At 36.9% G+C, this 15,371-nt stretch overlaps 1 protein-coding gene across 4 annotated transcripts in view; it reads left to right on the top strand.

Annotated features, from left to right (window-relative positions):
* The window catches only part of CDH26 (cadherin 26), a 54,965-nt gene that overhangs the window by 6,721 nt on the left and 32,873 nt on the right, over nt 1-15,371 (top strand). For all 4 annotated transcript variants that reach the window (XM_027851222.1, XM_027851212.1, XM_027851204.1 and 1 more), the window contains exons 2-4: nt 8,487-8,549; nt 8,871-8,975; nt 10,168-10,326. In XM_027851222.1, coding sequence (XP_027707023.1) covers nt 8,487-8,549; nt 8,871-8,975; nt 10,168-10,326 — 327 coding nt within the window. The remainder of the gene's footprint in view (nt 1-8,486; nt 8,550-8,870; nt 8,976-10,167; nt 10,327-15,371) is intronic.

Below are 15,371 nucleotides of genomic sequence, written 5' to 3'. Positions count from 1 at the left end.
CCAGGTGGGTAACATTCCCTTTCAAAGGGACATAATGGGGAAACTGAGCCAGGAGGATCCCATATTAGACTGAGGCTAAAATTGTCCTCTCAGCTTTTCCCAATACTGATGTCCCACCAGTATCACCTTCTCTGAGTAGCTTGTGGCATTTCTCTCAGATGGTGGATTATTGATTATCGATGGATTATGACCCATCAGACAACTCAATAAAATCCTATGAGCTTTTACCTCAAACAGCAAGTTTTACTGATCACAGCTTAGGAAAAACTTTCCAGGATTTACATCTCAAACTTAAATTTGTCCTGGTGTAAAAAGCCAATCATTGGAGATTTCTATACACATGCAAATTCTCAGCAAGCCATATATAACCCAAACACACTTTTGGCTAGTTTACACATTAAAACAATAACCAACAATAGCTAAATTATTTTAGCAGTAACCAAATTATGAAAAGTTGCTTGACATAACTGATACAGAAAGTTCACCAATATGAAACTTGAAACAGACCCATTACCAGTCAGGTGACTTCAGTTTTGTTAAATGAACTTTCAAATTACTTTACACAGAGAATCAACATCAACAGTTAAAACTACAAATTTAAAAGAGCATGCTTACCCAAGTTCAGAGGCCAGCTTTTTTACCTTGAGCAGAATGTGCTGAACCTGGGTGATGCTTCCAGACAAAGATTGGCCCAGAGCCCAAGGCCATTGCCAATGGGGCCCATGCTGTAGCTGCTGCCCTCGCCCTCCTTCCTTTTCTCCAGGTGAGGGAGGGCAAAATCAAAAGTGAGGGGTAAAGGGTGAAACTCCATTCTCATATAGAGGGGTTAATAGATACCTTCTTGACTCAAGCGAAGGGAGTGGGAGAAAAGAGTGACCAGGGTTGTAAGGAGGAATTCTAAACTCCTTAATTATCAATCACAAAACCTCCAGAATCTGCCAAGACATTTTTAGCTGTTCTAACTTTCCCCTGTAACCTCCATGAAGGAGAATTCAGAAGTACAGCCAAAGACAAGGTTTATTAGAACATCCGTCATATTGGGCAGACTCTTAAGGAGTCTGAGCTGTGGCTAGATTATATGAATCTGACCTGTGGCTAGATTTTAAGAATCTGAGCTGTGGCTAGATTATAAGAATCTAAGCCGAGACTAAACTTATTTTAATAAGGTTATTAAACTGGTAGGGGAGTGTTTTAGATATACATGAACTAGGTTTAGCAAATTGTACAACAAAGCCTCTCATGTTACTCTTGTAGAAAAGATAAAGAAATGTGGGCTAGATGACAGAACAAATATGTGGATTCTGAACTAACTGGACCGCCCCCCAAAATAATCATTAATGGTTCAATGTCAATTTGGAAGGACGTCTCTAGGGAAGTACCCAAAGGATCTATGCTTGACTTTTTGCATTTAACAGTTTTATCAATGACTTACCAAAAGGCATTAATGAAATGATAATCAAGTTTGCAGAAGGCACAAAGCTGAAGGATTCTGGATTCAAAAAGGCTAGAACTTGTGACTATTTCTAATATGATACATTTTAATAGACACAAAGGTAAAATCTTACATTTGATTTTGGAAAACAAGTTTTGCAAATATAAGATAGAAAAGGCACAATTAGACAGCAGTTGTCTGATAAAAGATGGGGAGTTTTTAATGAACTATGAGCTTAATATGAGTCAACCATGTGATATATCAGTCAAGAAAGATTTGTAATGCTATGTTAAGAGAATTGTAATTTCTAGAATTAAGGGAGTAAAAATCTTGTTGTCATCGATTGATGAGCCAGAAAGTTCCAGAGGATAGTGAAGGGTCTTGGGTTTATGCCATATTGGGATTAGTTGAAGGAAGTGGGGATGTTTAGGTTAAATGAGAGAAGATAGATGAGAAAACATATAGAGATCTCTTAAGTATTTGAAGAGATTTTCTTTTTCTGCTTAGTGCCAGAGGGCAGCACTGAATAAAAATCACAAAGCAATGCATTTAGGTTTGATGCAAGGAAAAACTTCCTTGCAATTAGTGCTCTTCAAAAGTGGAATGGGCTGCCTATGAAATAATGAGTTCTCCCCCAATGAAGATTTTAAAGCAAAGACTAGATGACTATGTGCTGGTCAGAGTCTAGGCAGATTCTGGTTTAGGTACAGATTGGACCAGTTGACTGCTGAGGTTTTTTATAACTTTGAGATTCTTTGATTCTTTCTCTCTTTTGTTCTTTATGAAAGTTTTTAAAAGTTCTCCAGTAATGGCATTCTGAGGTTCCTTTAAAACGCCTCTGGCCACCATTTTCCAACTGAAATAAAATTCTGAATGAGGACATTTTTCCTATTTTTTTTTAATTTCTAGAAAGAAATATCAATTAGGTAGAAATTAAATGACATCGGAATTTTTTTCATCTTTCAAATTTGTTTTCTTTTAAAAATTGAATAGATTAAAATTGCATTAGTTGAATGACTAGAAAATGGCAGAGTCTGACAGAGAGTGGTGGAAAGGATGAACTCCTATAGTAATATTTGCACTGCTGTTATAGGATAGAGATGGTACCTGGAGAAAATGGGTTTTGGAAAGTCTTTTCCAGATCAATAAAAACTGTTAGGGAAATCTATTGAATGGCATCCTTTTTCTTTTTTTAAACAAACTGCCTACAGTTTGTCAGAGAATATAATAAAAGTACTTGGCAGATTTATTTTGGCAAATGTAACCAAATTTCTAGGCTTCTTGAATCATAATGACTGGGTGCTGCAAGTTACTATTTAAGGCTTCCATGAAAGAGAAAGAAACAAAATACCAAAATGGCAGAATAGTAAATCCAGTTTTGTAGAAAAGTATAAACTTTTGCCAGACTGAATCTTTTTTTAAAAATTCTCTGTGTACTGTATATGCTGCTTAAGGAGCTTCTAATTGTATCTTGTGGTATAATTCAAGAAACCTGTGTTAAGCTAGTACTGTGTGTTCAGCCGTGTAAGACGTTCCATTCCTGATAGAACTTAATATTTAAATGGATGATAAGACACCAATAGGACACTATTATATAACTACGTTACATAATAAATATACTACAAAGGTAAAGGACAAAGTGATTTGTGAAGTGTGATGAAAGTAAAGCTGTACATTTAATTTATTCCAGGAAAACCACTTTATCCAGCTGATAGTCTGCAAGTGTTAGGGACAATAGGAGACAAATTCGGGGATTTATCAGCATAGAGGTGTTGACTGAAGCCATTTTAGCTTGGGCACTTCACTTAATTTCGCTGGGCCTCAGTTACCTCATGTGTAGAAGTGAAGATGTGTTGGAGAAGATGGCCTTCCAATTCTAACTCTTTGAGTGAATGAGTTGTCAAGGCAGAGACTATATAGAGAGAAGAGAGTCAAGAACAAAAACTTGGAGGATATACACTGAAAAAAAGTTTGGAAGAGAATAAGAAGTCAACAAAAGAGACAAAAGGAGGGCCAGGAGAATGTGGTATCTCTGAAGCTAAGGGAAGAAAGAGTATCATATGAGAGGGGTAGTTAAATATTCCATGAACTTACCACATTTTGGGCAAAAATGCTAAAATTCATTAATTCCAGGAGAATTAAGAGAAATGAAATTTGAATCAAAGGGCCATTGAATTCGGTGATTGTGGGTCACTGATATTATTAAAGAAAACAATTTTAGTATCATGGTAGGGTAGGAAGCCTAATAGAGAGGTTATTAAAAGTGGGTAGAACAGAAATAGCAGCATGAGATACAAATTATTTTTAATTAAGTTACCTGTTAAAAACTTAATAATAAAAATCCAGCTAATTAAATTTGCTCAATAAGTACACATTAACTGATCTAAATAAACAAATAAAATATCATCACTTTTCATCCATCAAGATCCTTTGACCATTCATGTTCATTTCCTCTCCTTTTTTTAATATGGTCTTTGCATCCAATTCTCCTTCTGCTATTTTCCTCTTTGTGTTATTTCATAAATGTCTTTCCAGTATTCCTCATACATACCAGTCATAATTAAATTATGATATTCTATTACATTACCCTTTTGCTGGACATTTATATTGCTTCCAGTTTTGTTTTGCTTTGTTTTTGGAACAATATTTAAATATGGATGCTATGAAAATACTTGAGCACATAGGTCTTTGTTTTTTTCTTTCTTTTTGATTTCGATAATACTTTTAAAGTATAATTCCAACAATGAGATTATTGGATCAAAGGCTATGATTATTTTTTTTGTAACTTTTACTGTTTTGTTAGACTGTTCTCCAAAAACATTCTATAGGTTTTCAGTTCTGCCAGTAATGAATGTACCTGTTTGTCTGTAACTGCTACAGCATTGAAATTTGTTTCTTTTTTTTTTCCAATTTCATGAATTGACTTGGTACCACAAAGATGTTTTAATTGTATCCTTTTAATTGCGAATGAGCTCAAGCCTTTTTCAAGTGATCATTTCCTTTTTTAGAGATTGTCTGTTCATATGCTTTGAATATATATCTTTCATGGCCTGGAAGTTACCCTTCTGCCTTTTTAACAATTCCCTATATATTTTAGGTGTTAAATATTTGGCATAAACAACTTTGTAAGAATGTTTATGAGTAGGATAAAAATATGATAATAGGTAGATAAGAAGGCTTTTTTATGTACAGGTAAGCCTCAGAGATATTGTGGGTTCAGTTCCAGATGGCCACAATAAGGCAAATATCGCAATAAAGCAAGTCATACAAATTTTTTGTTTACTCAGTGCATTTAAAAGTTATGTTTATACTTTACTGTAGTCTATTAAGTGTGCAACAGTACTATAGCTCAAAACTCCAATGCACATACTTTAATTAAAAATACTTTATTGTTAAAAATGCTAATTATCATCTGAGCCTTCAGCAAGTTGTAATTTCTTTCCTGATGGAAGGTCTTGCTTTGATGTTAATGGCTGCTGACTGATCAAGGTGGTGGTTGATGAAGATTGGGGTGGCTGTGGCAATTTCTTAATATAAGACAATTTCTTAATATAAGTTTGTCACATCAGTTGAATCTTCTTTTCACTTGAACACTTAGAGACCATTATAAGCTTATTAGTTGGCCTAATTTCAATATTGGTTTGTCTTAGGGAATAAAAGGGAAGCCTGAGGAAAGGGAGAGAGATGGGGAATAACCTTTCAGTGGGGCAATCAGAATATACACAGCATTTATCAGTTATGTTCATCATCTTATATGAGCACTGTTCATGGCACCCCAAAACAATTACAATAGTTATGTCAAAGATTACTGATCACAGATCACCATAACATATAATAATAATAATGAAAACATTTGATATATTGCAAGAATTACCAAAAATGTGACAAAGAGATATGATGTGAGCACATGCTGTTGGAAAAATGGCACTAATAGACTTGCCTAAATAATAAAGAACAAAACAAGATATTCCTGTATTAGGAATTCCTTCATTTATTTCTGAGAAGAAGTTGGCAAGGACTTAGGAAAAAGAAAAAGAGGAAAGATACTACAACTCTAGCCAGGTCCTGGAGGGAGCAAGAGGAAATGGGATCAAGAGCTCGGGTAAAGAGAGATTAGACTTGGTGAGGAATAGAACTATTTCATCTGTTACTGTGGGAAAGAGGTGAGAGAAGGTGATGATGCTGAGAAGGTTAGAGGAGAAGATGAGGCAACTCATGGAAGATGGTTGATATCTTTTCAGTGAAAGAGGAAGCTAGTTGACCTGCTCTAATTTCAAGAGGGTTCTAATTGGTGGTGGAAGGAGAAAAGAAATATCTTGGAATAATCGTTGTGGGGAATTTAGTAGACTTAATGAATAGTCATGAGCAGGAAGGAACCACTTGAAGTTCTGTACCATGAATTTGTAGTGGGTGAAATCAATTTGATTTTGTGGCTTTTTCTAGTAACTTTCAATATTTCAATATCATCGTACTGTGTACGATGTTCTCCTGGTTCTGTTTACTTCACTTTGCATCAGTTCATATAAGTCTTCCCAGGTGTTTCTGAAAGCATCCTGCTCATCATTTCTTATAGTACAATAGTATTCCATCACAACCATATGTCACAACTTGTTTAGCCATTCCCCAATTGATGAGTATGCCCTCAATTTCCAATTTTTGCTACCACAAAAAGAGCTGCTATAAATATTTTTGTACACGTAGGTTCTCCCCTCTCCCCCTTTTTAAATCTCTTTGGGATACATATCTAGTAGTGCTATTGCTGGGTCAGAGGGTATGCACAGTTTTATAGCCCTTTTGGCATAGTTCCAAATTATTCTCCAGAATGGTTGGATCAGTTCACAAACTTCACCAACAGTGCATCAATGTCTCAACTTTTCCACATCCTGTCTGTTCACATTCTTTGACCATTTATTTATCAATTGGGGAATGACTTATATTCTTATAAATTGGGCTCCATTCTCTATATATTTGAGAAGTGAGACCTTTATCAGAGAAACTTGTTGTAAGATTTTTTTTCACAGTTGTGATTACTAACTTTGTATTTCCCTCCATCCTATTTCCCCCCATTTATCCTCTCTCTCCTTTTATCCTGTTTCTCGTCAAAATGTTTTGCTACTGGCACTGCCTCCCTAATCTGCCCTCTTTTCTATTAGCTCTCCTTCTTTTATCCCCCTCCCTGAAATCCTTAGTATAAGGAGTTCCCACATGCACATGCCTTTCTCTTTTAATAAATCAAGTTATTACCCTTATCACATGAAGTTTTAATTATTGGTTAACATTAACAATTACATTCCTTCCGATGAATAGGAAGACATTATGAAAACCTTCCCATCTGTTCTACCAGTGCTTCCTTCAGGCTTGCCTTTTTCCCTGCCTCCATGGGTTGCAGTCTCCCAGTACTGTCAGCTTAACTACTTAAATAACCTAAAGGACCCCTCACCATGAAGTCACCCTCTTCTGCCCCACCCCTAACCCACTTCCCTCTTCTTCCACTGTTACAGTCTTAGGACTTCTGAGTCTTTCTAGCTGCTCTGCAGCGGAATTTTCTTATATTTGCAATCTTCCCTAGTTAGAGTATGAACTCCTCAAGAGCAGGGAGTATTCATCTTTTGCTTTTTGCATCTCCAGCCCTTGACACAGTGGTTGGCATAAAGTGAGTTCTTAATCAGTGCCTTTTAAAAATTAATTTATTCAACATAGAAATTTCAAAACCAGAAAGGACCTTGGAGATAAACTCATATAATGCTCCCTCTTTTTTTTTTTTTTAATAAAAAAGGAAAATGAGGCCTAGAAGAAGAAATTGACATTATTACTATTTGTTATCAATCTCAGCAAAGTTGAATTTATATTTGTTTGTTTGTTTGTTTTTTTATAAGAAGTATATTTAAGTGGCAGCTAGGTGGCGCAGTAGATAGAGCTCTGGCCTTAGAGTCAGGAGGACCTGAGTTCAAATCCTGCCTCAGATACTTGACACTTGCTAGCTGTGTGACCCTGGGCAAGTCACTTAACCCTATTTGCCTCACCAAAAAGCAAAAAAAAAAAAAAGTGTGTTTAAAAAAAATTAAAACCTTGGTTTGGCTCTTAATTCAGAACTGCTAGCATTAATCAAAAAGGAGTAATTGCGTGAATTTGCTGATATTTAAGACTTTAGAATCCCACTCAAGGCATTTGAAATTTTCTCTCCTTTAGGAAAAAAGGACAGACATAGAGCATATGGTTGGGAAAATTTGTCATAAACTATGACATTAACAAGTAGGCTCTAATACTTTTAGTTAAAGGCAGTCCCTGCCATCAGTGAATTTATATCAGAATCATATTTGTTTAGCCCTTATTTAACACTGGCTCACATTTCTATAGCAATTTTTAAGCCTACAAAGCACTTCCTCATGACAACTCTCTGAGGCAAACCCTATTTTACAGATAAGGAATCAGTTCAGAGAGATTGAATGATTTACTTAAAATCAAACAGCTATAGGCAGCCAGGTGGCACTGCAGTGGATAGAATGCTGGGCCTGGAGTTAGAAAGACTCCTGACTTCAAATGTGGTCTCAGACACTTACTAGCTGTGAGACCCTGGGCAAGTCACTTAACCCTGTTTACTTAAGTTCCTCAGCTGTAAAATGAAGTGGAAAAGGAAATGGCAAATCATTTCAGTATCTCTGCCAAGAAAACTGCCAAATGGGATCACGAAGAGTTAAATATGACTGGAAATGACTCAATAATAACAAATTGTAATGTCAAAGCCAACTAGGACCCAAACCTGTATCTTTTCCATCACACAGTCCAGTGCCCTATCCTCTGCAGCATGATATAGCCAAGAGTTAGGATAGTCAAAAAATGTAAATTAAACAAATTAACATTTTTAGACAGCTAAATATACCAAGTATATTTTTTGCATATTATATAAATTTATTTTGGGTTTTGTATATGATCAGAGTTTCTAATATCCTCCCCGCCCCCTTTTTTAACATATGAAGATCATGTTTTAGGCAACTAGTATCTGTCAATGAACATTTTGATAGTATTGCCTACTAACTTAATTTTTGTTTCCAAGGTCACTGTAGCCATCTGTCTCCAGTCAGCAAAAAATGAATTTCCCAATCAGGCAAAGATGAGGGTAGGTATTATGCTTAATAATATGCAAGATACAGGGTTTTTTTTTTTCTGATAAGCTTGTTTGAAAATCTGGAGATTTTCAGTGCCTTAACTTGTTTTGGTTTTCAGAAAAACAAAGTGAAAAATAGATTCAAAATGCTTACATTTATGAAGTCACATTGATCTGCCAGGGATTTAAGGGAAAGGGCATTTCATCTCAGCGAGGCTATGGTCAATTTGTGAGACTCATAAACATATCATACAATGCCACCTCACAGTAATATTACAGCAATTTTCTTTCCGTGGCTTGATTACAATATGTTTGGTTTAACACACTCTCCAGGCAGAAGATCATCAGCCTTTATGGCGTTTTAAAAGAAGTTGGGTTATCACTACCTTGGAGCTCAAAGAGGAAGACCCAGGACCATTCCCCAAGCTTGCTGGAGAGGTAAGCCACATGTCCATCTGCTTTTATCCCTCCTAGCCATTTAAAAATCTAGCAACTGGAAATAGATAAAAATCCTGAAAGCATTCACAAAAATAATTCCTTAATCAAAAATGTATACATCTTCCAATTTAATGCCGCAAAAATTTTAAAGCACCTACCATGTGCAAAGCACTGTTAGATACCAGGATTCAAAGACTGAAAAAACAAAACAAAACTATTCCTTTCCTTGAGGAGCTTACATTCTGTGCTATGTGGATACATCAGGGTTGTGCTGGTAAATGTTTAACAACCTTCTCTGCAAAAACACTTTTATGTTCAATCAGCATTCTTAACACTTTATTAAATCTAGACAATCCACAAAACAGTAAATCAAGTCCTGCTTTGTAGTATTTGCCAATTTCTGAAGTATAGATGCTCACACTGAAAAATTTAACAGTCCACTCTCCAAGCCAATTCAGTTTGTAACTACAGGTACCCAGATAAGTAAATGCAACGTATATACAAAGTAATTTACAGAGCACCAACTACAAGGGGACATCATGAAAGGTTTTGTAATCTATGCTATGAAGGAAAGTAAGAATTCTAGAGTAGAGACAAAAGTGAGGAGGGAGTGCTTTCCTTACATGGAAGATGGCTTGTGAAAAGGGATAGAGGCAAGTGAGGGAATGTTGTGTCCTGGGAATGGCTCATAGGCCAATTTGACTGGGACAGAGAGGAAATGAAGGGGAGTAATGGGAACTAAGACAAGAAAGGTAAGTGAGAAACAGATTGTAGATGGCTTTAAGGCTGAAGTTTTTTTTTTTTATTTTATATTAGAAGCACTAGGGAGCCACTGAAGAGTTTTGAGTAGGGGAGTATTCTGGTCAGCTCTATGTTTTGGGGCTATCAATTTGGTAGCTTTGTGGAGGATAGATTGGAGAGAGAAGATAATGAAAGTAGGAAGAATAATTAAGTCTTTTATTTAGGTCTGTTTATTTCAGTAGCCCAGGTGAGAGGTGATAAGGGTTTGTGAAAAAGTGAGTGGAAATAAGGGGGCTGATAGAATAAGCGTTTTGGCAGTAGTAGATTCACCAAGACTTGAAAACTGGTTACAGGACATGAGGGAGAGGAAATAGCCTGCTTCAGTGATTGGGAACACTCTATCTGAAGAATGATTTTTTAAAAAATATTGTTTCTGTGTTTTTACTTACAGCTATTCAATAACCTGAACTACAATGAATCCTTAATATATACAATCAGTGGACCTGGTGTGGATGAGCATCCAATTGGTCTGTTTTCTCTAGAAGATAACCGTAATGGGAAAGTCTATGTTCACTATCCGATTGATCGAGAGCAAATACAATCTTTTGTGGTACCTATCAATTTTACCTCTCTAATCTTCTTTCTTCTCCCCCCTTCCATAGTATTTGGAGTAGCACAGTGAGACGATAAAGAAAAAAAGTTTAATACACTAAAAATTCAGAGCTAAAGTATATCAGTCAGTCAGTGAACACTAATTAAGCACCTACTATGTGTCACGCACTGAGGAAACAAAAAGAGTCAAAAGATAGTCCCTGCCCTCAAAAAGCTTATAAACTAGTGGAGGAGACAATGTGCAAACAAATCTATACAAACAAGCTCTGTACAGGATGAATAGGAAGTAAATAAGAGAGGGAAGGCATGAGAATTAAGAGGGATTGGGAAAGGCTTCCTGTAGAAGTGGAATTTTAGTTAGGACTTAACGGAAGCCAGGGAGGTCAGTAGTTGGAGCAGAGGAGGGAGAGCATTCCAGGAATGGGGGGCAGCCAGAGAATATGCCAAGGGGTATTAGGGTAGTTGGAGGGAAAAATATGGATAGATAAAATTTCATATGGGGTACTATGTATCCTAGTTATAGTGACAAGTGTCCCAAGGTGACCAGGAAGTTTGAAGGTTTCTAAGTTTTCATTTGCAAAGTGTGAATATGTTTGTTTGCTTGTTGACTTTAGGTTGTATTAGCATATGAGTCACTATTGAAATATCTGTAAACTCCATTGATGCAATTCTGAAGAACTAACTCAACAAGCAAGGATCAAGTTCATTTGTATTTTGCATGTCTGTGGTATAGCACCCTACCTTTCAGGTTTTTACAGAGCCTTGGGTGTGATTCTTCTTTGTGTTAGAAGTAAATTGTCTGCTTTGAAAGGGTGTTAACCTTTTCAGAACCCCAAACATATTTTCCAGAATAATAATTTCCCATGTCTTACTTCCATGTCCCTAAAGAGTTAGTGTAGTTTTCCAAAGTGGGAAATACCCTTTTTATGCGTTGATAGGATCTGGCTCTATTATGTCCAAATGTGTAGAAATTCTCCTAAAACCCTTATAAAGACAAAAATGTATTTCTGTAAAGGCACAGTACCCTCCCATTCTATTCTTAGACACTTACTAACTGTGAGACCCTGGACAACATCCCTGGACCTCAGTTTCCTTATCTTCAAAATGGAGTTGGACTCCACATCTAAGGTCCCTTCCAGTTCTAAATCTTTCATCTTATGATCCTTTCCAGACAAAACACTTGATAAAACATGAAGAAACTTTAAGTGGCCATGAAGGTGACTCCCAGATAACAATGGTAACTAGAGGGATATTTGCAACATAAGGGTTGACATTCCATTTTCTATTCTGTGATTTTCCGTAGTCCATATACAGAGTACATTTCCTTCTCATCTCTGCTTTTTTAGGATATCTTTCATCTTTTAAGCCTCAGCTCAGTTACCCATAATTTCCTTGATTTTCCCAGTTGTCACTGCTTTCTCCCTCCTAAGATTATCTTGTATCTAATGTAAAATTGTCTTGTATCTAAATCATCTGTGTACATGCTTTCTCCCTTTGTAACATCAGTTTCTTAAGGTCAGGGATTGGTTTGTTTTTGCCTTTGTAAGCCCAGTGCCTTAGATATAGTAGATGCTTAGTAAATGTTTATTCAATTAAGTTGTATGGATGCAAAGGAGAAACACAGATCTGTATAAAACGCAGAATATGACATAGGCCTGGCTCTCAGTGAGGTTATAGTAGAGTTAAGGAGATTAAGATGCATGGTATAGTCAAGAGGAGCAGTGTCCTGCAACAGAAAAATTCTGGCCTAGGTGTCAGAAGACCGTGGTTTTAGTCCTGGCTCTTCCCTTTACCCACTCTTGTGCAACTCATCTCACCCGTCTGAACTTTAGTTTCCTTCTCTGTAAAATGGCAGTGTGGTATAGTGGACATTGTGCTTGATCTATTTGGAGTCAGGCCATTGAAAATGACAAGAGTGGAAAATGGAATGTCATGTTCAGGGAAGAGTTAGCATGACAATACCTTGCATAGAGTATATGTTCAATAAAAGCTTTTTAGGGATTTTCATTTTAAAAATTTTTAGGGATTTCATTTTAGGGGTTTTCATTTAACCCCAATGAGATAGCAAATTCTGTCTGTGATATTTGAGTTATGTGACCAAGTACTGGTCATTTATATGTCCTAAGCCTCGGTTTCCTCATCAGTAGAATGGGGGTAAGAATGTCTTTAGTATCATACTTCTCAAGGTTGTTTTGAGGCTTAAATGACAGAATCTATGTAAAATGCTTTGCAAACCTTAAAGTGCTATCTGGAACCAGTTATTATAATTATAGGATCATAGACCTAAAGCTGGAAGGGACCTCAGAAGCCATCTAGTCCAAACTGCTCATTTTACAGATGAAGAAACTGAGTCCCAAGGAGGTTGTAATCTTGCCCAAAGTCACACAGGTAAGGAAGTGTCAAAAGTACAAATCTAAGTGTTCAAAGTCATCCGTGCCACACCATTTCCACTTAATATTAAATCTCTCTTGGGCCCCTTTCTACACTGTAACAGAAGACCCTTTGCTTTCAGAAGATAAGAGCTGGATAAGTAGCACCAACGGTAAGTACTACATTAAAAATAATAGCTCACTGGGGAGAAGCTCAGGAGGAAGCTGACATTTCAGTTTAGACTCTTATATGGTTAGGATAGTTTTTAAACAATCTAGGCCATCATTGGTGGTAAGGTCTGGATGAGTCACAAGAGTAAAGAAAACATTCTACCCTTGATGACTTTTGAGGGGTAATGGAATGAGAGTATGGGATCTTCTGGTTTAGCATCCAGTTCCTTCAGTCCCCTAAGAAAGAGCCAGCCAAACTTGAAAACTGTCAAAATATTTGAGAGGTAAGGGCAGACAGAGACATATAATGTCTATTTTTATTCAGGGACAAAACCCATCTTCTAGGAAACAAATTTTTCAACCATAGCAAACACATCCACACACAGAGAAAATCTTTCCAAATGTAGAACATATACATGATTGTTCCTACATCTGCTCTGACTTTTCAGGCCCTGGTGGAAATTCAACAAATTTTCCCAGCATATTACCTGAGGGAAATTACTGGTTTAGAGTGTAGCTATCCCACTTTTTGGGGAAAATAATAAAATATGAAGTCATAAGAGAAGCAGCATAGCATAGTGGGTAAAGGGCCAGTCTCAGTTGAAAAGCAATCAGAGAAGGGCCACAGTGCTATTGAAGACCCCATGATTCTGCTATAGGAGGATCAGATAAAAGATACAGGAATGTTTATCCTGGAGATAAAAAGTCTTAGGAGAGATTTTGTATCTTTCTTCAGTTATTTGAAGAGCTTTCATGTGGAAGAGGAATTACACTTTGCTCAGTTCCAGAGGGCAAAATTAGATATAAATGGGTGGGAGCTGAAGAGAGACTGATTTAAACTTTAGTAAAGATAAACTTCTCAACAGTTAAAGCTAACCAAAAATTAAATGGGAGGTAATTTGTTCTCCTTCACTACTGGTGAAACAAAGATTGGATGGCCACTTGTTGATAATGTTGTAAAGGAGATTCTTGGTGAGATACAGGTTGGACTAGATAGCTTCTAAGATAACTTCCAACAACAAGATTCATGATTAGATGATCTTTATGATCCTCCCTAGTTCTAAACCTTCTATATTATATCTGGATTATTGGGCATTGACCACAATCTGGATTTCTTTTAATCCTTGGAATAACTACCAGGGCTTGATTTGTAAAGAGGCAGTGTATCGTAGTGGAAAGAATACTGGACTAGGAGTCAGAGGAGCCAGGTCTGGGTTTGGGCTCCACCACTGGCTGTGTCATTGTGGGAAAGTCAGCATGTAGTAAAAAGTTGTATTTGGAGTCAGAAAACATGGGTTGAAATCTTGGTTCTGACACATCCTATCTGTGTGATCTTGGGCAAGTTATGAAGCTTTCTTAGACCTTAATTTCCTCATGAAAATGGGAGAGTTGAATTAGATAATTGTTATGATCCTGTGACCTATCTGGTTTTTAGTTTCTTCATCTGTAAAAAGAAAAGGTTGTAGGTGATGTCCAAAGTCCCTTTCAGCTCTGAATCCTGATTCCTCCACTGTTCCTGATTCTATATTTGTGGCTCCTACCCCTATTCATGACTTCAGGTGACTTTCTCTTTCTGCTCTGAGATTTGTTAACATAACCCTCTGTCTCCCTTTTTCAACCCCTTATTTTCTCACTTTACCTCAGACCTTACCAACAACTCTGACTCAGTTACAGCTTACTTTCCCCCCTTCCCCCCAATTTCCCTGAAGAATATTTACAAAGAGTAGCTCAATTGTAGGTGTGGTTCTTCTATTAGCAAAGCTCTCTTTGGAGAGACAGTATTGTGAAACAGGAAGTATTTTATAAATTATTTCATTCAAGCACCGCAAGTACTCTCTGGGCCCAGTGTTCCCAGAACCAGGCTGACTATATCATCCTTTCAGGGTCATGGGTGTTAAGGTGTCTCTTCTCTACTGCTATCATATTGGTAACCCATTAGGGGTATGTTTTCCTTCATTGTTAGGAACCAATGATTAGTGCCATAGTTCCATTAAACCAGTTAATATCAGTTAGCTTTTAAAAATAGATATTTACCTTAAAATATGAAGATATAATACGAACAGAAATACAAATACCCTCCCTCAACAACTTGAGGGCACCCACCCTCCTTCAGTCTCTGGGAAGAAAGGGCTCAGATTTAATGCAATTTCTATAAAGCATTGGTCCCACCAAGTTCACTTTCAAATGTGGCACTGCAGCCAGTTGAGTGCTACTGCTATGCTGGGTTCCAAGATCATTCCCTGCTTTTTGGGACATTGATGTTCAGCTGCCTGCAAAGGTCAGCATAGATTTGCCTGCTAGACCTCAAGTGGTTTATTTTTCTGACCTTTTGAAATTCACAAAGTTGGAGCTTCTAATATCCTTCACCCAAAATAAAAGAACAAATGCTGAGGCAAAGAATAAAAACCCATATTCATGGGCCATGTGTTGACCTCAGAGAGAGAGAGAGCTCCAAATCTCTCTATTTAAAGCATTGCCAGAAATTGCACTTTGCTTATTTAAG

The sequence above is a fragment of the Vombatus ursinus genome, unplaced genomic scaffold (genome assembly GCF_900497805.2).
Source record: "Vombatus ursinus unplaced genomic scaffold, bare-nosed wombat genome assembly UNPS02000580.1, whole genome shotgun sequence".
Taxonomy (NCBI): domain Eukaryota; kingdom Metazoa; phylum Chordata; class Mammalia; order Diprotodontia; family Vombatidae; genus Vombatus; species Vombatus ursinus.
The sequence above is the reverse complement of the archived record's forward strand: the minus strand, read 5'-3'. Positions and strand labels throughout refer to the sequence as shown.